Raw genomic sequence first — 24,592 nt, 5'->3', positions numbered from 1 at the left:
TCTAGAGTACTTCTCTCCATCCAGACTAGTCAATATGCTCATGCTGTATTAAATATATTCAGTTCTGCGTTAAGTTGATTCAGAATAAGGATGGCCTTCTAGATCAAGAACAACTTGTGAAGGACTAGCTCATCCTGTTTGAATTCCTACTTTGTCCTGCATTTATTTCCCTTTGCAAACAAGGCCATACAACTTGTCCACATTTTGCCCAGGACTGAGGAGAAGAGGAAAAGTGTGCTAGTCTAAGTAGTGGAGACTGGGGAGTGATTCACGGAATGCTTTCCTGTATCTCATATCCTTTAATTTTCATTAGATTTCAATGCTTTAAATCTGAAGAAGAGAGTGCGAAATCTTTCTTGTGTTGAGGGAAGGCCAGAAATCGGGCCACAAACTGTCACACCCTCTGAATCTGCTCTCTGTATATCACTGCTTCCTGGCATCTATTCTGAATAACATATAAGTAAGTGAAAGCCATCTTCTTCCTTTCTCATTTGGTGCAAAGTGTTACTTTATGAAAAGTTTGTCTGCATCTTTTGTGAGATTTCAGTAGAATAGAAGCCCAGTGTTCTCGTCTGCTTTTGCTTGCTGGGTTTACATCATTGATTACAATAGCATCGATGGAATGGCGCTGCCTGCTTTGCACCAGTGTAATTGGGAGAACTGGGCATACTTCTTCCCTTCTTCCTGTATGCAACAAAGATTTATGATGGCTGGTTATACATTATTTACTGAGCACAATGTGTTCATAGAGCTCTGAGAAAGAGGAAGAAATTGGCTTCTGTGCCATGAGTTTGTTATCTAGGTCATTCACAGACTGAAGCATCTAACATTAATATATTCAATGAGAATTTATTCTGTAAGGCAGCTTGCTGCTAAGCTTGGAAGCAAATGTAATCGTGTGAGGAAGATGCCCCTGTGTGGTCCGAATATATGGTGGGGTTTCTTGTCAAAGCTGTTAAGTTGGAACGCGCTGTAGTTTTTATCTAGGACAAAATCTACAGTGGTGTCAAACATGGGGTGATCAGCCACCTCCTAAAAGGACTCTCTAGAAGTGTTGCTGATTATCATCAGTTTGCAAGATTGAGCCCTAAACTTAGCTCTTTGTTGTCTGCTTACTTCGTAACAGTAAGAATTGGAATGTAGGAGCTTTGGACGCTCCCACAAGAGTTGTTCGCAAGACGAGCTTGTGAGAGGGGTGACTTACTGGTCACTGATTTTAGGCTCATTTCCAACAGTTTCCTTCCTTAAAATGTTCAGCCTCTTGTTTGTGGAGGGAATTCACGGATCTGCCCTAAGAAAAATGCTGTTTTATTAAGTCGTCTTAAAGTAGTGAGATATAATTGTGGTGGTTTATTAGCTACGATACAAGCAACAGGCTTGTATTGTTCTTGACTTGGAACAAAGCTGTTTAGAAGCCCACGTAGACTAAGATAAGCCATCTTCCCCCATGAAAATAGACTATCAGTACTTAATGATAATAACTCATTCTGACTACATTTTCCAGTAATTACCTAAAGGAACATTTAGCCTGTCTTGCCAAGAAAGGTAACAGAAAGTTCTCTCCCATCTTCTTGATTCTATGAAGAAACATACTTCACCTCCCTTTGCAAACTGTTGCTGAGCGGTTGTGGTGTGAGCCCAGGAGTGCCTTGCTCTCTTGCTTATGTTGAGGAGTCATGCTAACCAGCCTGTCCTTTCCATTTGGAAACAAAAAGGTGTAATGTGGAAAAAAGAAACAGACAGTGTGGCTACAAGTCCCAGATCTGTGGAGGTTGAGGCCAAGATCTCTGGCTTTACAGAAAGGACAGTGGGACCCCTATTGTTATTGTTTTGTGCTGTCTCTGAAGTCCAAATCCTTAGGGATTGTTGTGGTCTTACAGTGATAGTGTTGAAACAGAGAGCAAACTAATTGTGGGGTGTCTGGCAGGCTCAGGAATAAAGCATTAGCAATACATTAGCAATTGTAATTAGCACATACAGAATGGCTCTCAGCCCCTTGTAGGCAAAATGTGATGAAACCCTTCCCATTTAGGTGAAAGCTTGCAAAAATCATTCAGAGTAGGAGTGAGTTTTATATTCAATCACGATGGATCCCCTTTTCCAGCAGGGTTGTGACCTGAGAGTTCTGGCAGCTTGTACAGGGCAGATGTAAGAGGATACCCAGTGGGATTTTGTCCTCTTGTGACCCAAGAGAGGTGGAGAGCTTCCTGCTCATGTCGCTGCTTCTTGCCCACCCAACTTGACAGCCCAGTGTGGTGGAGAAAGCGTCAGCAAAAAGCAGAGTGAGCTGATGCAGTAGGCTGTGAGCTGTGGTTTTGGAGACGTGAAAGCAGAGTCCGTTCTGCTGCCTGTGCAGTGGGGTGCTGACGTCTGGAGGAAAAGAGGGGCTGGGGACTGTAATCTCTAGTTGATCAAAGCTTGATACCAAGACAACTTTTCCCTTTTAGTGTCTGCTGAAGAGCTTGGTTAATTATTTGCTGGCTCTTAATAGCAGCTGCTGCAGTGTGGGTGCACTCCTGCAGGAGTGCAGGGCATTGATGCTCGTGGTGTAGAAATGCCTGTACGTGTGTGTGTGCTGAGAGGCACATACTCATTTCAGTTCCCACTTCGCACTTTGTCTATCTAGGAGAAATCCAGTTGGCTGATTGTTGTCTCTCTCGTCTCTGCCTTGATGGATGAAAGTCTTAGAGTTAATAATTTTGAAGTTCTGAAGTTCTTAGAAGAGCCTTAGAGTCACTCTTGTCAAGAATTAAATTGCAGGGTCTGTGCAGTTTTCTTCCAAAAGAAGCAAAGATCATTCAAGTTGTTGCATGCTTTAGCTTTTGTGGAAGTGATCTCAGGAGGCATCTGGTGTGTCCATGTAAGTTTGTCATTTCCCTTTGCATTGAGAAAGGGCTATTGTGATTAATACAAGGTCAGTGGATTTATTTCTATATATAAAGAAGCTTACTCCAGAGAGAATTGCTTCAGAGTTGGGTATGCAGTACTCACTCTTTTTAAGCAATATCACTTCTGGTTTTTCCTAACACTTTGGAAGCTCCTGTTCCTGTTTTGGACATGAAAATAAGGACAACAAAGGCTGAGACGTACTGGTTTTAAATAACCCTTGGTGCCCCCATGCTCTACTCCTGTAAGACTGTAAAAGAATCTATTTATAGTTCAGTTCCTAGATTGGCTGAAGCAGCCTCCTTATATTAAAAGTTATGGACATGTGAAATTTTATTTGCAAAGACGTTTGTGTTTTCTTTTAATTACTTCAGCTGCACTAGAATAGTCTGCATCCGTGCCTGATAATTTCAATGACTGTCAACAATAAGAGCAGGACCATTTTGTTTATAACTATCTATCTACATTTACATATAGGTCTACGTATAGATCTCCAGTAAATAGATAGTTGCCAAAACCTCCTATTGTACTTATTATTACCTCTTTTCTTAAAATATGTTTATCAACTGTTTCCACTTGAACAGTGCTCTACAATAGACGGTGTTGTGGCTGCTTCGAAGCCGCAGTCAGGACGTGTAGGTGTTTGAAGAGCACCGGATCTTTCCACCTCTCACTACAAATTTTCCAGTGGGTCACTGCTTGTTCAGACTTTGCATCTCCATATCTAAAACCACTCTAGTGCATTGTATTACTGTGTATGGTAATGTCCCAGAAGCCTTTCGAGTGCTGCTCAACTGCAAGGAGGAGAATCTTCAGGTTTACAAAAAGCTGAAACTGATTGTGCACCTTTGCATGGGTCTAGTCGGAAGCTCCAACTCAGCTTGTTAAGGATTTCCCCACTAAGGATCGAACTCTTTGCTTCTGTCATCTTATCTATGGCTCTTTGATACCGTGCGTACTGGCTGAATAACCTTGGGTATTCCCTTTTTTAGAGAATTTCATTTGTAATGGTTCACTTCCCTGGCTGTATGGCAGTCATTAGAAGGACTCTATCTTTCATTTTCTTTCCCCCCAGGATTGTTACCAGACATGCTGCTTGTAAAGAGAAGAGGAACTGTTTGGCTTCTCGGCTTTAGGGCTTAGTAAACCTTAAAGAAAGGAAGTTATTTGATTTTGTTTTGAAAAAATATAAATGCTGTCTGGGGGATTTCTGTCCTCAGATGATGAAAGCTCTCTGGTTAAGGCTGTAAGACAAAAATTGATGTGGCTTTTCCTGAAATGAATATGATTTTACTTTGGGAATTGAGGTAGGGTGTCCCCCCTCAGCACGGGCTTTTTGTCAACGGGAAGAGAAGCATAAGCTCCGTATTAGCTGTGCTGCTCAGGTGGGGAAGCGCTTTTCTCCAGAGAGGGATTTATACTTTTGAATGTATTAGCTAGTGGGCTGATGTTAAAAGCACGTGCGTTCGTAACACAGAGTGCATGTATCGCTGACTGTGGCACAGATAAAATACCAGGCCTTCCGTTCACAAAGGAACAAAATATTTATTAGGGGGGAAATATGACAGCAACTGTTCTAATTAGGATGGTCTCCTAATAGAGTCTGTGCTGTTCTTTGCTGAGCTAGGTTTGCCACATGCTTGGTCTTGCAGCAATCCCAAGCAAAACTCTGTTTGGAGAGGGCAATGTTTGTCTGTGCTTTGCAGACATCATTAAATCCGGGCGATGCTGAGCTTCAGATGGGAATGTGCTCAACATTAATTTGTCATTTTGATTGACTCTTCAAACCACGTTCTGACCTTTTCCGCTGGGGACCCTTTCTGGGTTTCCCTTCCCCACTCCTCTTTTAATCTCCTTTAATCTAAAGTATGTCTTGGTCATATTGAGAAATGCTTTCTCCTCTTGAAACTGCGCTTTGGAAAGAGAAAAAGAAATATTAAAAAAGGGAAATACACGACGATGTGCTGCTGTGAGATAGTAATGTACTGCCTGTCAGCGTGCAGTCAGATGCGAAACGCAGAAGTGCATCCTCCTTCAGATGGCGGCAGATGGCTGGGTCAGCATTTCCCACAGTGATACGGCACCTTGTCACCCACCCAGAGGCCTTGGAAAGGCTGGAGGCTGCTGATCTTCAGCTCCTTCCCGTCTTGACTTGCTTGCTGGAGTCACAGCTATGACTGTATGGTCACAAGTGCATGGTGAGATCATCTCTCCCATGAGGGAGAAGGGGAAAACTGTAATCATAGATGCGATGAGGTTAAAAATTGCCTGGTCTTGGACAGTCTGTCTCTTATTGCAGTGTTTGGCCTTGGGATGCACCCTTTTCTTAGCTGCTGCTGTGCAGAAATATTTTATTGTACACCTCCCACAAAACAAGCGAAAAGTCCCTCTAAAACTGAAAAGCAGGCATGCAAAGAGAAACCACTATACAAATAGGCACGAGCTAACTTGGCAAAGAAAATGTTGGCAATGGCTCGTCCTTTCTGGGTGTTGTCAGCTGCATTCTGGATCCTAACCAACATTCTTCGTGCTGCATGAAGGCTTGGTGATGACTCTCGGTGTTGAACCTCATGGGATTAGAGTGCAGACACGAGCAGCAACATCTGGACACCACAAGTGAGCATCATACCTTCAGGAATGCTGGGGGAGTGCATGCCTTGGCACTCCTTTTTGTACCTTCAGAGGTATCTGATTGGTTAAGTGGCCAAAAGTTACTACTGCTTTTACGTGACGTTCTGGGATGTGTTATACCAACTGATATTAAACAATCCAATGAGCCTTGGCTGGGAATGGGAAAGGAGTTAGTGTGCAGTCTAAAATGCTTCTAACCTTCTCCTCCATCTTTCCCTATGGGCCAAGTAGTTTCTCTCCTATATGATACCACCCTTTTATAGCTTGTTTTCATTCCTTCTGTCTTAAATCATGTTATTAATAATATTGCAGCGTGGAACGTAAGAGATGTGGTGGATTAATACTGGCTGGATGTGAAAATCCATAATTCTTTTAGTGCTAAGAAACTGCCAGGTGAGGAGGGAAAAAACCACTGATATTAATTCAAAATATGGAAAGAATAGTCAGAGCATAGGTGGCCTTTTCTGTGGTATCACAGCCCGTGCTAGGATCCAGGTTTCAAAAGCTGCTGTAATGAATCCCTCCTATTCATATCTCACTAAAGATCAGTAATGCAGTTAAGGCTTTAAATGGGGATATCTGTCATGGGATCTTCAGTTCTGAAGACTGGCGTGCCACTGAGATGTGGTGTTTGAAACCACTCTTTTTTCAGAAATATTGCTGATAAGTGGATTTTGCACGTAATTCGTTGTGATGCTGACGGGGTGTTTTTCATTTGTGGTGGAGTTCTTGTTTTTTTCCCCAGTAATGCACTTAGAGCAAGGATTTGTAGTCACTGAGATGGATGGATTCTGGTGCATGAAGAAGGGCAGCTTCTTTTGCACAAAACGAGCAGTTGGTTGGCTCTTCTTTTCGTTTGCGCCTCTGACGTCAGGTACGTGCTGCTCTCATGGGTACTCTAGAGCCCTGTGGTTTTGCAGGTCAGAGAGCCTGCAGTGCAGTGTGCTAAATGAGGCTTTAGAAGACCACAAGCACTGTTTCTAGCTCTGCTCGTGCCATGTGCATGCATCGCTTTGCATCTGTGACATCGACAGTGTAAGGTTTCCCCCGGCATCTCAAGGGGTGTTGAGATCTTTGGGTGCAGAGGTGGAGGGTGTAGATGACCTTTCAGACCTCCCTTTGCCTGTTAGAGGGATGCAGAAGCAGGGAGCTCCCCTGGGTGAAAGCAAGCACTGTGGCCCTATCTGGTGTGGAGGTTCCCTACATGTCTGGGTTTTTGCTATTGCCAGTGTGGTGTTGCAGCAGCTCTGGAGGTGGAGCTGAGATCCGTGAGTGACCATCAGAACAGAGCTGTTGGCTTCACGTTCAGCAAATGAAAAGAAACCCAACTGTGGAGTGTGGGTTATTACAAGGCTTTTTACTAAGTACAAACCTTCTCCAAAACGCTCAATATCTAAGTGAGGAAGGGGGTAAACACCTGCAAATCAAGCCCTCTGCAGATTTTCTGGTTTGCGTTTGAATCTCTGTACTGTGGAACCCCAGCTTCCTGCATTCAAGCTGTAGATATTTATCTAATCACGCTCTGAGATCCTCTTTTTTTTTTCTTTCTCAATTTTATATCACACATTAGTAGTGATCAAGCATGATAAATAGACTTTTCCAGCAGGTTGCCTTTTGCTGTATCACTATGACTTAACATTTTGACTGCTATTGAAAAGATAGGGCTTGGCTTTTCAGAAGCGAGGCTCTTAGAGAAGTAGTTCACAATCTCATCAGTAGTGGGCTAGTTTTAAAAAGAAGCTGCTGCTTATGGGCCAAAAATGGGAAAGCAGCAGTGCACCAAACTGAGTTGTGTATAGTAGGGTTATGCTGCAGAAATAGTGACACACCTAATGGAGACTTCACTGAGAATGGTTTCACAGTAATTCAAGATTATACAATAAAACCTGTGAAGAACAAGAAAATATTTTCTGGCACTGAGTACTGGAGAATAAGTGTGTAAACAGAGCAAGTCCCTGGGAAGACAACTGAAGATGGATTCTTAGTGTTGCTGCTGTTCTTAGTGGTCCTCAGTACCTTGGATTGGGTTCATTCACAGAATATTGAGGGCCCTGTTCTCCATTGTGCAATCAAATGGATTTCCCTGACGTTACACAGTGCTTTACTGCTGTAGCTGTGTGCTTGGCAGTCCTTAGGTGGCCAGCAAGAATACCTTGATCAGAGAACTTCAGACCACAATGCAGACTTTGCTGCTTTATGTAAAACCATGAATGATTCATAAACCTGCTTAGATTTGTTAATAAACTTAATTTAAACTGCAGGTGAATGCTGTGCCTTGGAAGACTTCTCAAGAGCAAGAGCCTAGTCTTTTTGTTTTTTTGTCCCTCTCTTTCCATCCGGCGCCTGTTTTGGTTCTACCCAGTGCTGTGTGCTGGCTGGTTCATAGGTTCACAGCCTTGCACTGACCTGTAGTCTCCTAGTCGAGGGACATTCTGTCAGTGATAAGCTCAGCTATGTCAATGTTATTTTTATTTTGAGGAAACGCGTTGCTGCAGCCCTTGGACAGCTTCCAAATGGAAGTGCCACCAACGTGCCTGCTTGGCAGCTATCGCTGACTTATTTCTTTATCCCTACTAGCCGCAAAATTGGCACAGCTTCCTTGTTTTTCTGCCAAGTTACATTGAGTTAATAAAGATGGTGAAAAATGTGTTTGTTGATCATCTCCAGAGCTTGGAGATAGACAACAGTAGCTTCCTGCAGTGAGTGCTTAACGAGAGGTCTAAAATTTGAGTTGTCATCATCATCCCTTTGTAACTAATGTGTCCAGAGCACTATAGTTAAACGGTGTCTCAGTGGCTTAATGGCTGTTGAAGGGTTTTTGTCTTGGTAATAATTTTGATTCCTTTGCTAAACAACTGTCTGTTGAGGCTCATTGACTTGTTACTTTTCATTGGATGGAAATGAGAGGAAAATTGTGTGTGTGTGTGTGTGTGTGTGTGTGATTTGTGGATTTGATGTTTTCTGGAAATGAAATAGTCTGTTTTCCCCAGCCCTCTGAAAAAAAAACAACAAAATAGCTGCAGGAGGAAGGCAGTAATAGTCCAGAGAAGAATCCAGGGGTGGGTGGACATGGAGAATCCAGGGTTAGATATTACTGTGCATATTTTATGTTTAGTGCTTCATGCAGAAGAGCTAGGCCTCTGCTGGTACATGTGTGTGACAAGGAAAGGTGAAGTATCTCTTGCCCACGTGATTTTTGTTTCTTGGGCTTATAGTGGGGAAGCAGCGGGGCAGGCAGCTTGGAGGTATCCTGTGGGTCCCTATAGGGCAGAAAGCTGCTTGCCTTTGTACGGCTGTGCCTCGGCAATTTCTGTGGTGATCTTGGGCTGCAGAACCCACTGATAGTGAGCTGCAGAAGCGGGACTACAGGACTACCTTCCTCCCCCAGGCTGCAGGCCCACTGTTGGAGAGACACACCACTGAGCTGACAGCAAAGGCTTCAAGGTGGGAGCTGCTTGAGGGTAGATCTGCAGAGCTGTCCCACTCGTGGGTTGCATTGTACCCTCAGAAATACACCATTGCTGTTAGGATCTGGTCATCTTCTGTGTTATCTTCTCAGCCCACCTACTGTCCTAGAGGTTTCTGTCCTCACGCTTGTGGATTTGTGGGTGAGAAACCTCCTGTATAGTGGACACCAGTGTGCTTGTGGCTTTGCTAGAATTTTGCCTTGAGTTCGACTTAAATTTCTGAAGAAGCAGATTTTTGATGGGAAATGGTATTGTTGGGGGCACTACTTTCTTTGAGAAACTTCAATGCTGTGGAACAGGTTTTCTTGGCAGGAATTTTCATGGGAAGGTGTATGTCTTGTTGCAGCCCTTACTGTTCTGAGCAAATCTGTTGAGGTGGGGAGTCACTCAAGTGAAACCAGGCTAAAATTGATTAAAGAGTCTAGGATTAGCTAAGAGTGGTTAGTTATGCATGGTTGTTCGTGGCTGTCATGCAGCTTGTAATTATGCAGCCTGGCTGAAAACAAAAGTAATATTTTAAACAGTTGTCCTGGAACAAAAAATTAGAATGACAATGTTACAGTAACAGCTGGAAGAACTGGTTATAGGAGTTAGGAGGGAGACTAACTTTCCACCCATTTGTGGGTTTACTTTCAGAGTTAAACACACACCAGCAAGAGTCATTGAAAGAGTTTCTTTTTCCCACTGAAGCTTGGATGTCTGCTGTCACTGAAAGGACGTAGAGGTTTGAGGCTCCCTGGTGGCTGGGCAAACTCCCAGTGTTTCTCAGTCTGATTTACAGCTCGGATGAGATGAGAGCTGGGGTCACTGCCTTGCCCCAGATGGCACCACCTAGGATCTCCTGTGCAGTAAGCCTGCAGTGCGTCCCAGGGATGTCTCCATCTGCCCTGGCCAGAGATGATTGCCATAGGTGCCTGCCAGCCTTGGCAGGACAAAGATGACACTTGGCACTCCACGTTTTTTAGGCACGCTTGTTTGAATCCTAACTAATGCACGCTGTACATTTGCAGGAAAAAGCACCTTAGTCTGCTATTGGTCTAGAAATGCGAAATCCTCTTTCAGTTAGAGAGCCTTAGAGATTTTTCTAAGGTGCTTCACTTGATAGGCAGGTGTCATTCAGGCTCCAGATGTCTGGATTCATCAGTCCCTCTTGGACATGTGTTTGGGTGAGAAAGTTGTGACTTGACCTGCCTGACGAAGGCATGCTCAAGTAGAGGTGCTTTGTTATTAATATACAGAAAGAACTGGCATTCCATAAGCATGACCTGTTAGGAACTTGAACAAGAAAAAAGAAAAGAAGTAACTAGAGGCATGCAAAAAAACAGCTTTAGAGTAACCCAGATTCTTCCAGACTGAACAGAGCCTTGGGAATTGCCTCTGCAAATGAGTGATTATATATGCAGTTCTGTTAATTAAATGTAAAAATGATGTAGGAAGTCAAAAGATATAGCTACTTGTTTAATTAAGCTAATTAACTCCCCAGGTAGCTTTTATATTTGCTTTATTCACTGCAAGTGTCTGGCTTGTTCTGCTTGTGAAGCCACGTCAACCCTGACATGGGCTCAGGAGAAGGTTGTGCTTCTAGGAGGCTTACTAATTGTGCCTGTGGGGAAGAAAGGATGGAGCAGCAATGGGAGAAAGGATGTTCTGGGCTCCAGGGTAAATGCAGTTTTCATTTGTGTCTGATCCAAAGACAATAAAAGGATTCCCATTGATTTCAGCGTGGTTCAGATCAGGATTCCCAGCTTGGATTATCTGTTGAGAGGAGGGGAGTTAAAAGGAGAAATCTTACAAGAACTAACGTTCACGCCAGATGCTCTGCTGCCAATGTTCTTCTCGTCCCAGAGGTCCACTGACTCCCACCTTCGTGGCTGTGCTTTTTGGAGAGACCCGCAGGCAGCAGCCAGCCTCAGCTCTTCCCGTCCGCGGGCAGGGTTTGGAGGCAGGCCAGGCCCTTTGCGAGGCCGACTGACTATACCTGCTCTTCGGGTTCAGCGGATGCTTCAGCTGGGTGTTGATACGTTGCCTCCTTCTGAAATTGTTTTCCAGACCTCTTCCATTGATGAATCATACACAACTAGTTTTTTTTAATTCGTGCGGAGGCATATGATTAAGGAGTCCTGCTTTGGTCTCTCTGCATCTCTTCCCTCGTTTACTCCTAAACTAGGGTTTGATTATTTTTATTTTTTAGAGCACAGGTAAGGGAGAATGGGGGGTTAATAACACCTGCCCAGCTGTCAGGAACGACACTAACGTCTTCTTGGGAGAAGGTGTGTGAGATGATTGACTGGGCCCCTCCTATGGGAACCAGATCTCTCCCAGCTCCTTTTGAAGTCACACGGAGCTGAGCAATCCGAGCAAGTTTGGGCATGGGCCACTGTGAGCGGTTTGAATTACTGACAAAAGTCCTCCGTGCTGCTGCTCTGGGCCTGGCTGACAGAGTGCTGCGTTTCACAATGAGGCTGCCATGAAGCCGTAGTTGAGCTTGTCACTCCTTACCTGCTCGTTTCCAGCTCACTTGCCAAAATCCTCCAGTGCATGTTTTCTCTTAGGTATGTCTGTAAAGTTCAGCAGAAGTTAAAGTATGTGCTTAGCTCTCGGCCAAAATACAGTTGTGTTCTTATAGATCTGAAGGGGGTTAGTGAGCTTGTACAGCCAGTCTTACCCATGCTGTGTGTGACAGAGAATCACAGAATTGTTGGTGTTGGAAGGGACCTGTAAAGGTCTTTTAAAGCCAGTATCTTCAGGGATGGGGCATCCACCATGCTGTCTTCCATTTCCGTGAGCTAGAAGTGTGTTGAATAAAGGTGTTAACTGCCCTGATAAGCTCACGCTCCTCTCCCAGCTAGTTAAACTTTGCCAAATTACCTCTGAAGCAGCCAGAAAGTCGATGTTTTTCATCCAGCTGTTCTCTTGGGGGACCAGGCTGGGGATGGAGGATTGCTGTTTATACATGCCCGTCTCCTGCTGGTGCACCAGGAGGGCTGCTCACCGTGCTGCACACCACCAGTGGGATTTGCTTGGAGATCGGTGCCTTGTTGCATTCTCAGTACTACATGTGCAGAAAAATTCCAGCTTCTTTGCTTCTCCCAGTATCCGGAACTTCTACTGTGGTGTATTTCCTGCTCAGATACTAAACCTTACCAACCTCATTCTGTTTTCCTAAAGAAAGCTATCCTCTGCCAAGTTGATCTTGGCGTTAGGAAGCTTTTCTCTGTAGAAGCACATGCTGCTAATATCGCTTGTTACTCTCTGGATATCGTCTTCAAATACATGCTGATGATAAACCTCCCTTGTCACTTCTCTCTCATATCATGCACAGCTCCTCCTTAGTATCATATATGCTGTCTTCACACTGTTGAGTTTTTCTCTGAGCCTCTTCACCATTGGCTTCACCATCTCATGGCATGCTTTTGGCTTTAGTAGCTCTGTCAAGAATAATATTGTGGCTTCTGTTTCTCTGCAGAAACACAGGTTTTGTCTTTGAGCAGCCACAGATAATACTGGGAAGAAAAGAACGTGTGGAGGTGGTAATAAAGGTGTATAGCAGGGGATGGTCGAGGTTAGCCCTGGGGCCTTGGTTTGGAAGCTGCTCAGCTCATGAGCACTGGTTTACAGGGGCATTGTAGATCCCATCCCAAGGAGCTGGTACAGGGCCCCTCTGCGTTGCGCAGCCATGGGACAGGACAGCCCATGCAGCATCAAAACAAATCACGACCCACGAGGTGGGTGCTGCTGTTGGAAGCTGCTCTGTCTCCTGGTCTCGAGCAGGTCTGTGATCAGGTGTGAGTCTCATTTTGCTTTCAGTTTCTGGGTCAGAGACTATTTTCCGTTTCAGGCACTTGCCACATATCTCTGAACTGATCTTAGAGGCTGTGTTGGCTGCTGGTTTGCTGGTTAGATGTCATCTGTAAAGGAGATCACAGCAGGTCCAAAAGGCAGCCTTCTATCAGTAGTGTATTAATTATTTTATTTCGTTGTATCTTATCTGTTGTTGCTGCTATCTGTGTCAGACCAGAGAGACTATTAAGTCTGGCCTGGTCTGACCTCTTGTGCAACACAGGCTGCTGGTTTCACCGCCAGCCCTACACCCTGAGGGTGTTGCTCTGCCAAATGTACCTTCTAGGGCTTCAGTCCTTGTTTTGGAGCCTTCCAGCTGCAGTGTTTCTTTAGATCCTGCCGACATGCACCATGAGTAGATCTTGAGTGCAGCAACATCCTCGTACCTGAGTGCTCTTGAATTGTGGTACGACATGAGCATATCTGTTGAATCTCAATTGTCATTAGTCTCCAAGTTTGGAGGGGAGAGAGATTGTTTTATAACTCACATAAATCTCCTCCTAGTACTTTCACAACGTTTTTCCTTTCTTTGTGAGATTGTGCTATCCAGTGCAGGGGAATCTCATTTACAGGAGGGAAAGCAAGGTGTCTCACAGAGCTAGGACTGAAGACCTGAAATCTTGACAATCCATAAATCAGTTTGGGTGATTGTATGTATGTCACGTGTGTATATATATGTGTTACTATACATTTTTGAAATAACTTTTCCTGTATAAAGTTACACGTCTCCACAGTAAACTGGAATTTAGGCACAAAAGGTTTATGACAACACAGGAGTTGAAGTTTGAGGAGTGTCTTCCACATTAGTGGAGACAGAGGGCTGTTCAAACACAGCTAGTCCAGTAGTCAGTCCAAGCAAACTGAAAATTAATCCTGAATTAAAAATGAGTATTTAATTTAAATTTTTGCTGAGGTATAGAGTTTAGTTTTTTTAGGAATTGGAAAATATGGTACCCATAGAATTAACATTGTGACAAGATTTTCCCCAGCAGTTCCAGTTCCCATGGTTTGCATTGTATTAACAGAGATGTCACTTCTGGTCTGTAGCTGAAGTCGTATCAATAGGATGTTCTCTCTTGCTTTCCTTAACAATATTACTTCTACTCATAGTAACAAATTCCTAATAACTTGACAACAGTTTTGCTACTTCAGCAACAGAGACTTTGAACCAAGAAAAGGTGACAGCACAAGAGCAAAAGCAGTTAGAAACAATCACATTCAGTCATTCCCCTGAGAGAGCTCTATTTTCGGAACTGTTCTGCGCAGATCGTCAATACCCACGAGGTGTGAAGCTCCTCTTCGGTAATTTTATCCTTGCAGTTTGAGGTTGCATGGGGAGAATGTGTCTTTCCTTTATTTGAGATTTCTGTGTGAGCAGCCTGATGCAAACTTCAGGTATTTCTTAGCAGAGACTTTGTTCACCAAGTAATTTGTAGCAGAAAACAGGAGCAAGACCTTAATTAAAATTCCAACTAAAAGTTAGAAAGCTGCTAACCAAAAAATAAATACCCCCTTTCAAGGATAAGTTGGTCAACTTTGGGATCGAGTCTCTAATTGCTAAAATAACATTGCGTCTCTGTCTAATTTCGATTAAGTGACGACAAGTCTTCAGGGAATAACCCTAAGTTTCCTATTTTCTGTGATTAAAAGTCAAAAGGTGATTAATAGCAGAAATAGGAGTTTACCCCAGCACTGATGGTATTTTGAGGGACTGAAACATTTTCGAGGGGATAGGATATAATAGGGAGGAAATATGCATTTAATTCACCATACAGTTATACATGGATCTTTTGAGAGAATTTGATCTTATTCTAGCATGGTTGAGGCTGTTCAACATTTAGGGCTCCTTTAAAAAATTGGGATCTTGATTCCACCTTTTTCATAGATGTGCTGAACAGTTTGGTTGATGGGTGCTTAATTTCTTTGAACGTTAAAGGTGTGCATGAGAGTGCATGGAGCTTCTCATGTTATCAAATGCTGGCAGGACTTGTCCTGCAAAATCCTGGGAAGAAGACTCTTTGCCTTGAAAACCCATCTCCTAACACTGCCTTTGCTTTTTCAGGTGGATTTGGAACCTGAAGGTAAAGTGTTTGTCGTCATTACTCTTACCGGCAGCTTCACAGAAGGTAAGGGAGTTCCTTTGGCTTGTTTTCATTAGGGATTCACCTTTGGTGTATATTATTGCCATCAGTTACCAAGTGACGTACAAACAAATGGCATTCCCCACACAGGTTGCATGCTGTTGCACACTGAGGATTCTTGAGTGGCTCAAAGTTAGGATAGGGCTGTTGCTAACCTTGCGTGCCATAGTCCATCTGCTCTGCTGTTGCACTGATCTTGGACCTAGGGAGTAATGTCACACTCAGCCTGGTTTATTTATCTGAAGTTGTCCTTCAAACAGATTGTTTTTGCCGTGTGTGCTTTTTACCTGTGTGCTTCTTGAATGGCAAGATCAGGAGCATATAGAACATGTTTAAAACATTCGGGTAACTTTTATTTCATAATGGTTCTCATCTATTTCACATGCATTTCTGCTTCCAGAGTTCACTTTGCACAGGAAACATAGGGCAACTTTCGCACTAACAAATTCCTGGAATTTCTGAAAAAGTATCTGGGCAGTTATTTTTTTTCCATAACTATCTCTTATAGTGTGGTGGTTTTGATTTCCCTGTTGTTTATTGTGATAACAGTGAACTCTGATGTACATGTGGATGTGAGCTGTGCTGGAGAAACTCAGGAAGTCTGTAATGGGCCTCTGAAAAAGAAATTATTTTCCTCAGGCCTAAATCCACCTAATGGTGGTTGTTTTTTTTAGCTGTGGCCTTGAACTATATTTGGGGGATATCTCCTGTATGGAAGCCAAGAATCAGGGCAAGATCTGCTCCGCTGCCCTTTACCTGCAGTTTTGGAGTGCTGGATTTTTAATGCTTTGGCTTGTTCCATCATGGAGACACGAGTATTTCAAACAAGGGTTTGCATCTAAACTTGTGATTTGCTGTGACCCTTTGAGGAGCTATGCCACTCCTGCTGAGCTTGTAGCCTGCTGTGTGCTGGGGCCCAGACAGCTGCTAGCGAAGCACTTAGCTTCCTTTGGGTGATGCACAGGAGAGCTTTGCGCTGTGTAGCTGTGTCCTTTAGAGCATTTGAACCTGAATCAATCTGTATCCAGTTGTTTTTTTCCGAGTAGATGTACTCAAAACAAAAGTGGGTAGAGCTCACGTGGCTTTGTGTGCCTCTGTGGTCTCATTGCCTCTTCCCCAGGTAACAGTTGCACAACTGCATTTTATTTTCTATGCTGCATGCCTGTAAATGATCAGTGGAAGGAAGAACAACAAATTGTTGAAGGGCATCTCAGTAGACTGAAGGAGCTTTGGTCACGTTTTTTGCTGCTGTTACCTCCTTTGTAGTAACCAGAGCTTGAGAAAGGAGGAGAGAGCAATGCCCAGAGGTGCTGCCAGGACCTTCCCTTGACTTAGCAGAAGGAACCCCCAGGCTAACATGTTGCTTTAGATGTACCTAAATGGAGCTGTTCTGCAAAACGTGATGCGCTGGGGAAAATGCAGGTCACATGGATGAGGAAGAGAGACTGTTGGCTGCAAAGGGTGGGGGTTCTTCATGCGGTGCTGGATCAAGGCAACAGGTGAGGTGAATAGCAGTGATGTTGGCTTGGACCTGAGCTGATGGGGGATGAGGTGCAGTGGCAGCCCCTCTCCCATTCCAGTGTTACAGCACGTTGTGGTGGTGCTGAGAAGGAAAGGTTGGAGTGAAGGCACTGATAAGCAGTGCTTTGTGGGTTTGTAGAGTATCCTGATGCTTGTAGGCTGTGATTGACTCAGGAAGTCGAATTGTGTGATTTTGTTTATAGTGAAAACCAGTGGTTTCTCACCACAGCAGCTGTGTGGTCTGTTTCCCTTATTTTCAAAGAGCTAGGAAATAAGAGTGGAAGAAAGAACATCCACTTGGCAGGGCACTGCAGCAGGGCGGGGAAGACCTGTGTTCAGTTTTCCAGTGAAATTCACTTTCTATATAAATCTGGGCAGGCCTTGTAGTATCACTTCAACTTTCAGTTCTGTATCTGTCCAAAAGGGATGCACCTTTTTCTGTCTATGTATGAGCTCTGTGGTATGGTAACTGCTCTTGCATTTGCCCATGCACACAATGTTAAAAGATTATTGACCCTTTCTCCTCTTGGGAAATATTCTGCACAACTTTGCTTTGACAAAGGACTGCAAGGTTCTGTGCAAATCAGGTTCATTTGGGAGAACCTTTCTGTTTGTCAGAAGAGAGTGGGTAGAGTGCAAAGATGTACTGAGGAGAAGTGACTGCTCTTGGAGATCTGGGAGGCCCCTCAGAAGCAATAGGGGTGAAATGACATTGCAAGCAGTGTTGTCTTCAACATGAAAATAGTGGTGTGTCAAGATCACTAAACTGCAGGGCATTTACTGAGCAGCATGGCAGTTTGTATCCACACACGATTGTGGTCATTCTTGGCCACTTAAAGCAAGGCTGAGCAGGATTGTTGGACTTAAGCATAAATCCATCATGTGGATGAAAGTCATACTGGAGGCTAAACTGTAAGGACTTGTTGCTAACAGGGTGAGATGAAGTCAAATCTTTCTACTGCTTTCAGAGGAAAATGGGAAATAGTATAGTTCTATTTCCTCTCTAGCAATTGAAGATTACAGAACAAGAAGAGCAGAGATGGCTCTTGGGGCTTTCCTTGATTTATTAATTCCATGCATGGTCACCCTTAGAGTTTCCAATAACACACGTATCCAAAATCCAACTGCCTACTCTAGGAGTTTGCATTAGACTCCATCAAGGTAGCACATAGACCCATGAGAATTTCAAGTAATATGGTGTTTAGGACTTCTGTTCATTTTCTTGTGACTCATGAATGAAATGTGCCACTCCAGTGTGTTTCCTGGTTGGAAAGCAGTAGTGAGAGGCTTCTGCACAAAACTCAGATTAAAGAAAGAATGGTGTGGTAGTGCCCATAGACCAGCTCCTTGAGGCATCCACATGTGTTCACAGCATCTCTTTGTCACTGCTTTCAGTAGGATAATGTGGTGGAATTAGTGTGTGCTATGGGGAGCATCTTCCTTTGCAAAAGCTTCTGAGAGCTCTCACTGAACAACAGTGGAGACAGGGCCAGTGGCTTCTGTTGGTCCCCATGCTGACTGAGCATCATTCATGAATCATTTTAGAGGTGTTTTTTATAAAGCTAATTGTTTGCTTAGGAAAACAGCCAAGTTCACCAAGTCTCAGCCACCATCATTTAATTCCAGTAAAGTGGAAGACTGACAAAATAACTGAAGAGAAGGGAGGAGAGAATTAAGAAAGGGTTTGGTACACCTGACTCAATTACTTGGCTGTCCTAGAAGACTTACCCAAAATAGATGGTCCCGGTGGTTTTGGCAGCTTGTACTTTCTTCGGCTTTGGGAGTGGTTGTTTTCTGTTTGATGGATAGATCTTTTGGCCGAAAATTTAATTTGGTTATATTTTATCTATAATGAGAACAGAGAAGGATGGTGCTTCTGTGGCTGCATGCAGTGTATCTGAAAGAAGCATTCATGCAGCATGAAGATGAGTGTGCTATGGAAAATGTACGGTTGGCAGAAGATTATTCCTCTCTAAATTCTTATATGCCCATCTGTCACTGCCTCATGAAGTATTTTGGCATGGATAGAGGCAGCAGTGCTGTGTTTGGAAGCCCATCTTGGAGTGTCCTGCTGGGCCTGGCTCCGCTCTGGGGAGGATCTCCCAGAGGAGGAGAGGTGAGGCTATTTGTGCTTCTTTACCTATTTTGGGATAAGGCTATTTGTGTTTCTTTACTTATTGTAAAATCAGCACTGTGTTAGTGACTGTCTTTTAGTGCTCATGTTATTACTTCATCCTCAGATCTTTCTAAAGGTCGGATATTATGAAAAATAACTCTCGGGAGTGGTGATGCACTGGCACAGGCTGCCCAGGGAGGTGGTGGAGTCACCGTCCCTGGAGGTGTTCAAGAACCATGGAGATGTGGCACTGAGGGACATGGTCAGTGGGCATGGTGGGGGTGGGCTGGGGGTGGACAGCGATTGCAGGTAAACGACTCGTGATGTTAGTGCTTCTGGACGTGGGTGAGAAGTTAGCAGTGCCACTCGTGAGCAGGTGACTGTGCTTTGGTGCAGCGAGGCCATGCTGGGCGCCTGGAGAATGGGGAGCTGTGCTGCCGTGCAGCCCCCAGCAGCTCTGCCTGCAGCTTGTGCTGCTCTGCCCTCTGCTTGCCACCTCTCTTGATATTTGCTATTTTGAGCAAAGCTAATGAAATTAAGACAAAGAAATTATTTGACTGAATTAAAGAATGAAGCAAACTCCATAGAAAATGAAGTGCTTCTATTTTAGTGCTTCAAACTCTTGTAATTTCTTTTTTTTTTTTGACGTTGCCACTCAAAGTGATAATCCTGGAGTGAAGTTCAGTTTTAATTTCAGTGTTGTGAGGTAAGTTATGGTTGGTCTTTTTTCTTTCAGTGTCAGGAAAGACAGAGACAAATTTGACTTCTGGGCAAGAAATAGAACAAAGAGAATATTGAAGTGCCGAGTGACTTGGTAGAGCAGATATAGCACCCATTGCTAAATATTTAATGTAGGTAGGCTTTGTGGCAGCATGGGAGCCCAAACCTGCCTCAGAAGCAGGAAATGTTTCTTTAGTTTGTGGCTGTCACATGGTGTACATGGGATGGTTTGTTCTCAAGCACACCAGACTTTGTCTTTTGCTGTTGTTTTTCTCAGAACGTGTTTTCCTAGTGTGAAATGGTTTTTGTCTTAAGAAATAGCATTTCCTCAGGCAGGCACCAGTAAGACCTGCAGCCTTGAAGTCTTAAACGGTGCTGCCGTTGTGCTAAGTCTTTGCTGTGTGCTGAAGTGTGGCTCCTCAGCCACACCAAACTCCTGTTGCAAATACATTATTAGCGTCTTGCACAAGAGGGAGGAAAGAAAGATGTTTACTGGTCCTCAGTGAACTGCAGTGAAGTCTGTTTTCATGCTGCTTTTTAAAGGAAAGGAAACAGTTATTTGAAAGCAGGAACTGAGACTGGACGGTGTCCTGTTCTCAGCCTCCAGTGCATTGGGCCACTCTTCTAATTTGGGTTACTAGCTCAAATAGGACAGTTTTGAGGTACATATTAGACAGTGCACAGAGAACCTCCTGATCTAAGCAGGCAGTGTCGGTGCAGGACAAGGTAAAAAAAAAAAAAAAGTTTTGCTGTTTCAGGCACATGGTCTATGAAAACATGGAGGCCTTTCCTAGCCCAAAGTCTTGTGTGACAGAGCAGCAGGGAAGTGTTTTTTTCTATACACCTGTAGTCTTTTTTCCCAGTACCTGATTGCTTTACACTGGTTGCGTATGTGCATGCTGCAGACAAGGGATTTCCAGATGCGCTCTGTGTTGGCTCAGCTCTACTCTTACAGATGGAAATAGATCAGAACAACATTGAGCCCTGTGGGGGAAAAAGTCCACCCATAGCATATCCTTGAGAAGACTATGTCCTTACAGAGACCAGGGGCATCACCCACTGATGCTGAGCATCTCTGTATGGGAGGCAGGAGAACCTCAGTCTTGCCGGAAGGTACCCATCAGGTTAACAAGTACAAGACAATCCTATAAGTGAAGCACTAGGATGTTAAAGCTTTTCAGCAACACTGAAGATCCAGGGAGAGAATTTTGAAGCTGGGGCAATGATGGACAACTTGGAAGTGCTTTTCAAAATGAAGTGCCTTTGAGTATTCTGAGAAACAGCATTTGGCCTGTGAAATACCATTAGTGGAAGTGACTGTTTGACATCTTCGATAGGGTGGAAAACCCTCTGCTTTGTCTTGACTGCTGAAAGGTCTAGATTCTGGGAAATTAAGTGGTTTGCTTGATGTTACAGAGGAGCTTAAATGCAGAGGCAGGAGGTGAGCAGCCCACTGTGTGATCACCGGAGCACCTTCATTTCCTGGAACATGATTGATTTGCTCTACATTATTACATTAAATCACAAGCTGAGAGGTTTCTGGTAGTAGTTCATGGCTTGCCAAAATCTGCCAACTGCGTAGATATTCAGACACTGTAAATGTACCATAAACAGCAATATTAGGGTTAACTTTACTTCCTCGGTGGGCTGTGTTTTGTCTAGGCTCTGAAACCTAGATATAAATATGCAAGCTTGCAATCTGCTCTGGGATTTCAGTGTTCCTGGCTGTGACGAAGGGCAAAGATTTTATTTTGCTTTATTTTAATGTGATTCCTGGAAGAAGTGACGTTAGTTCCCAGAGGAGCTTAAACCTATCTGCTCGGCCTTGGAGGACATCAACACGTTGGAGTGGGTGTTTGTAGTCTAGTGAAGCGGAGTGGCAGATGTGGGCTGAAAGGAGCAGAGCACAAAGCTGCTGGACGTTGGGATTGTGGCTCTGTAGCCAGGGATGACAGCAGCAGCCCTGTGCTGCCAGGACACACATATCTGTAGATAAGTGATTCTGTGCAAGGCTTGGGGATTTCCATCACAGTCCTAAGAGAGGATTTGGGGAGGAAGGTTGCTTGGTACAAAACTCAAGGTAGGAAGGTGGACAGGGACTTGTACCACCTACATGCAACCCTATATGTGCCCATACTTCAGTATTTAAACATCACCTTTCCTGTCTTCTCTACTCTTTAGTTTGCTTTCTGAGATGAGATGGCAACCTTTCTGGGAGAACTTCTGCGAGGGGTGGGAGGAGGAGAAAAGGACAGGAGCTTGAGGGACAGGGAAAGGTAAAGGAGTTGAGACCAGCCAAGCCTGTTTGTAGCTAGAATCTTGAGCAGTTTTTGTGTCAGAATGTCAGCTCTTTTCTGCCGTCTAGCTGTGAAACTTGTTGAGCCAGTGTGTCCCTCTGTCATCAGTGCTGGATCCTTGCAGCAGAGTGTAGCTCTTTTCTCTGAAGTACTGCTCAGTTCTTCTCAAGGAGAGAGGACAGCGCTCTGTGCCCAAGGCCACAGATGGGGGCAGTGGAAGGGAAGGCTACTGCACTTCCAGTGGATGTGTGCTTGTTTTCAATGATGCATTTGTTTGGTTAGAAAACTTGGGAGATCATCCCAAAAACAAAAACTTCTTCATCTGAGGGATATTGCTAAGGTTACAAAGTAAAACCCTAAAATGTAAGGAAATGCTTGAATTTGTGTCTAAAGTGTGGCCTTCCTGTATGTTCATGATGCAGGCTCTGACTGCAGACCGGGCAAAGGCAAAAAGAGATTTCATCTCTGTCGTGCACAGCTCATGGCCCTTAAGGGATAGGTGAAGTATCTGGGCCCCCTGTCTGGTACTACCCACGTTTTTACTTGGATTGTCTGAGAGCGTGTGTTTCACTTGCAAAGGTGGGATGAGGCAAGAAAAGCAGGTCCTTCAGAGATTCACCAGTATCCTGTCTAAAGGGCTGATGGTGTGTTGCAGATCAGGGCCGTTGCACAGCTCAGTTGCACTGTGTGTCCTGTGCCATGGGCACGCAGGGCTGAGTACTGCAGCACAAAGGGCTTTGGGCTGTGCTATCAGAATGCTTGCAAAGCCTGGCTGTTAGTGACACAGCTCTTACAGAAGGCACAGTGAGGTCTGGCTGATTTTCCTTCCAGCTTGTTTTCACACCTCACATTGTGCCAACACAGCTGTTTGTGGGGTGCACAGCAAACCAGATTTAGGAATTGATCCAGCTGAGAAGTGGCTGTGGAAGGAGGCAGGGTGCTGCTATTTAGGGCAGCTGTTTAAATCAGTACTATTGTATCGCACTGCATTCTGACTTTTATCTCATTTCTGTAGAGCCTAAACAAATTCCCTCCTCACATGTTCCTTCTCCATGGAGGCACTGGGAAAAGGAAGAAATGAGCTGCTGGCTGAGGTGTTTATCGCAAGCTGATGGAGAAGGTGGCTTTCATCCTGTTCACCCCCCTCTGCATGTCCATAACTGAGAGGGGTGAGATGGGAGAGCCCTTGGAGAGGCAGGAGGAGCTGTGAAAATCAATTGGTCAGTGGTGCTGGTGGCTGGCACAGAGCTGGTAAAACCTGCAGGGTCCTTGGAATCATGTAATCATTTGAATTGGAGGGGACCTTTAAAGGTTATCTAGTCCAACTCTCCTGCAATGAGCAGGGACACCTACAGCTCCGTCAGGTGCTCTGAGCCCTTCCAGCCTGACCATGAGTGTCTCCCTTGTGTAGGAAGAGATCCTGAGCCATCACAAGCAACTCCCTCTCTGTGTAGCGCCCAGCATTTTTAAAAGCTACATTTGCATGGATTTGGGACATCTGCTTTAGAAATCTCAGAAATGGAGAAATAATGTATTGCAGCATGAAAACCCGGTTGGGGAGGAGCTGGGGATTAGGTATTTCCTTGCAGCACTACCATCATCTTCTCGATGAGAAGAGGTGCTGCCTTTTGACAATTATCTTTGTGGTGGCGGTAAGCTTGGAATGCAAGAGGCTGAATTTATTTTCTTAATTTTTAACAAGTGCTTCTCCGTGGCAGCGTTTCGCTCAGCCCATGGTGTGTGGGAATCTGCGTGGGAGAGCGACATGGTAAACAACCTGCTTCTTAAGGTTGTTGCAATTCGGGAACTTATTACCGAGCTGCCATATGGAAATCCCGAGAGCAGCAGGGATCGGTGCAATCAGAACCGAGCGCGCGGCCACAACGCTTGGGCAGGGTCCGCCCAGCCATGGGGTGACCAGTTGGCTAGGAGGATCCAGCTGTATGGAGGTGGTGGTGATTCAGGTGCTGGTCATCCTACCACACCAGTACAAAGCCAAAGCCCGAGCAAAGGCTTGGGAAAGGCTGAGGCATTGGGAATTGCTACTGCACAGCAGCAGTTGGCAGCCCAAGCAGCAGAACAAGGGGAATGTTTAATTTGTCCGACTTAGTTAACTTTCCCAGTTAATTCCTTCCTGTCTAGTTTCCAGTTGTGCTTTTGGTTACGTTTGGCTTTCCTGATGAAAGGTGCAGTGCCCTTAGTAAGGAAACTTGAGGTTTTATCCCAGGGATGGCTGTGATGTTGAGTAATGTGGTTGCAATTTGTGAAATTGCTGCAAGACGTTGGGTCCTTCTGGATACAAGCTGCTGCAGCAGGCTTTGTGTTCATTCCAGCTTCGTGATGCATTTTGTCTCATGTTGCATAAAGAATATCTTTCTGGTGCCCCCACTTCGAGGAGGCAGATACTCAGCCTGTATCTCTGAAAAAGTTGCATTGCTTAAACAGTAAGACGTGAATTTTAAGCAAACTTACTTGAGTGTAAAACTACTATTGTTTCAATACAATTGGCTGATTTTCATCCTGAACCTGATCACGTAGCGCTGAAGAATGATGTCCCTAGAGCATCTACTTAAAAGTAGCTTTAAACTGCATCTGGTTAAAAATAGATGCGTCTCGGAGCGCGTGCCGTGCTGTGTAGGTATGGCCTCCTGGTAGCATGTTGTAATCCTGCTGTGCAGCTGCCCACGAGCAGGAGTTGCTGGTTGTTACAACACAGGTGAGCCCTGAGGCATTGGGATCAGGGGAAAGTTCAGGATCTCCCTGCTGCTTGCCCAGGATGCCAATTACATGTTTCTCAAGGATTTTGCACTAGTGCTGGTAACTTTGACCTGTAAATGCTGTCACTCCGTGGGTTCTACCTGTGCTTTTCAGCCAGCACAGTGTAGTTTGAAATCTTCGAAAACTGAGGGTTTTTGGTGGATGAAGTTAATCATGGAAGAGACCAAAGTTGCTTTGTTTATTTTCCTGTTTTTA

At 44.5% G+C, this 24,592-nt stretch overlaps 1 protein-coding gene across 3 annotated transcripts in view; it reads left to right on the top strand.

Annotated features, from left to right (window-relative positions):
* Positions 1-24,592, top strand: part of PRKCH (protein kinase C eta) — a 108,131-nt gene that overhangs the window by 9,009 nt on the left and 74,530 nt on the right. For all 3 annotated transcript variants that reach the window (XM_021401496.1, XM_021401497.1, XM_021401498.1), the window contains exon 2: positions 14,887-14,950. In XM_021401496.1, the coding sequence (XP_021257171.1) occupies positions 14,887-14,950 (64 nt within the window). The remainder of the gene's footprint in view (positions 1-14,886; positions 14,951-24,592) is intronic.

Source organism: Numida meleagris, chromosome 6 (assembly GCF_002078875.1).
Source record: "Numida meleagris isolate 19003 breed g44 Domestic line chromosome 6, NumMel1.0, whole genome shotgun sequence".
In the NCBI taxonomy this organism is placed as follows: Eukaryota; Metazoa; Chordata; class Aves; order Galliformes; family Numididae; genus Numida; species Numida meleagris.
Note: the sequence above shows the minus strand (reverse complement) of the source record. Positions and strands in the feature narration are given on the sequence as shown.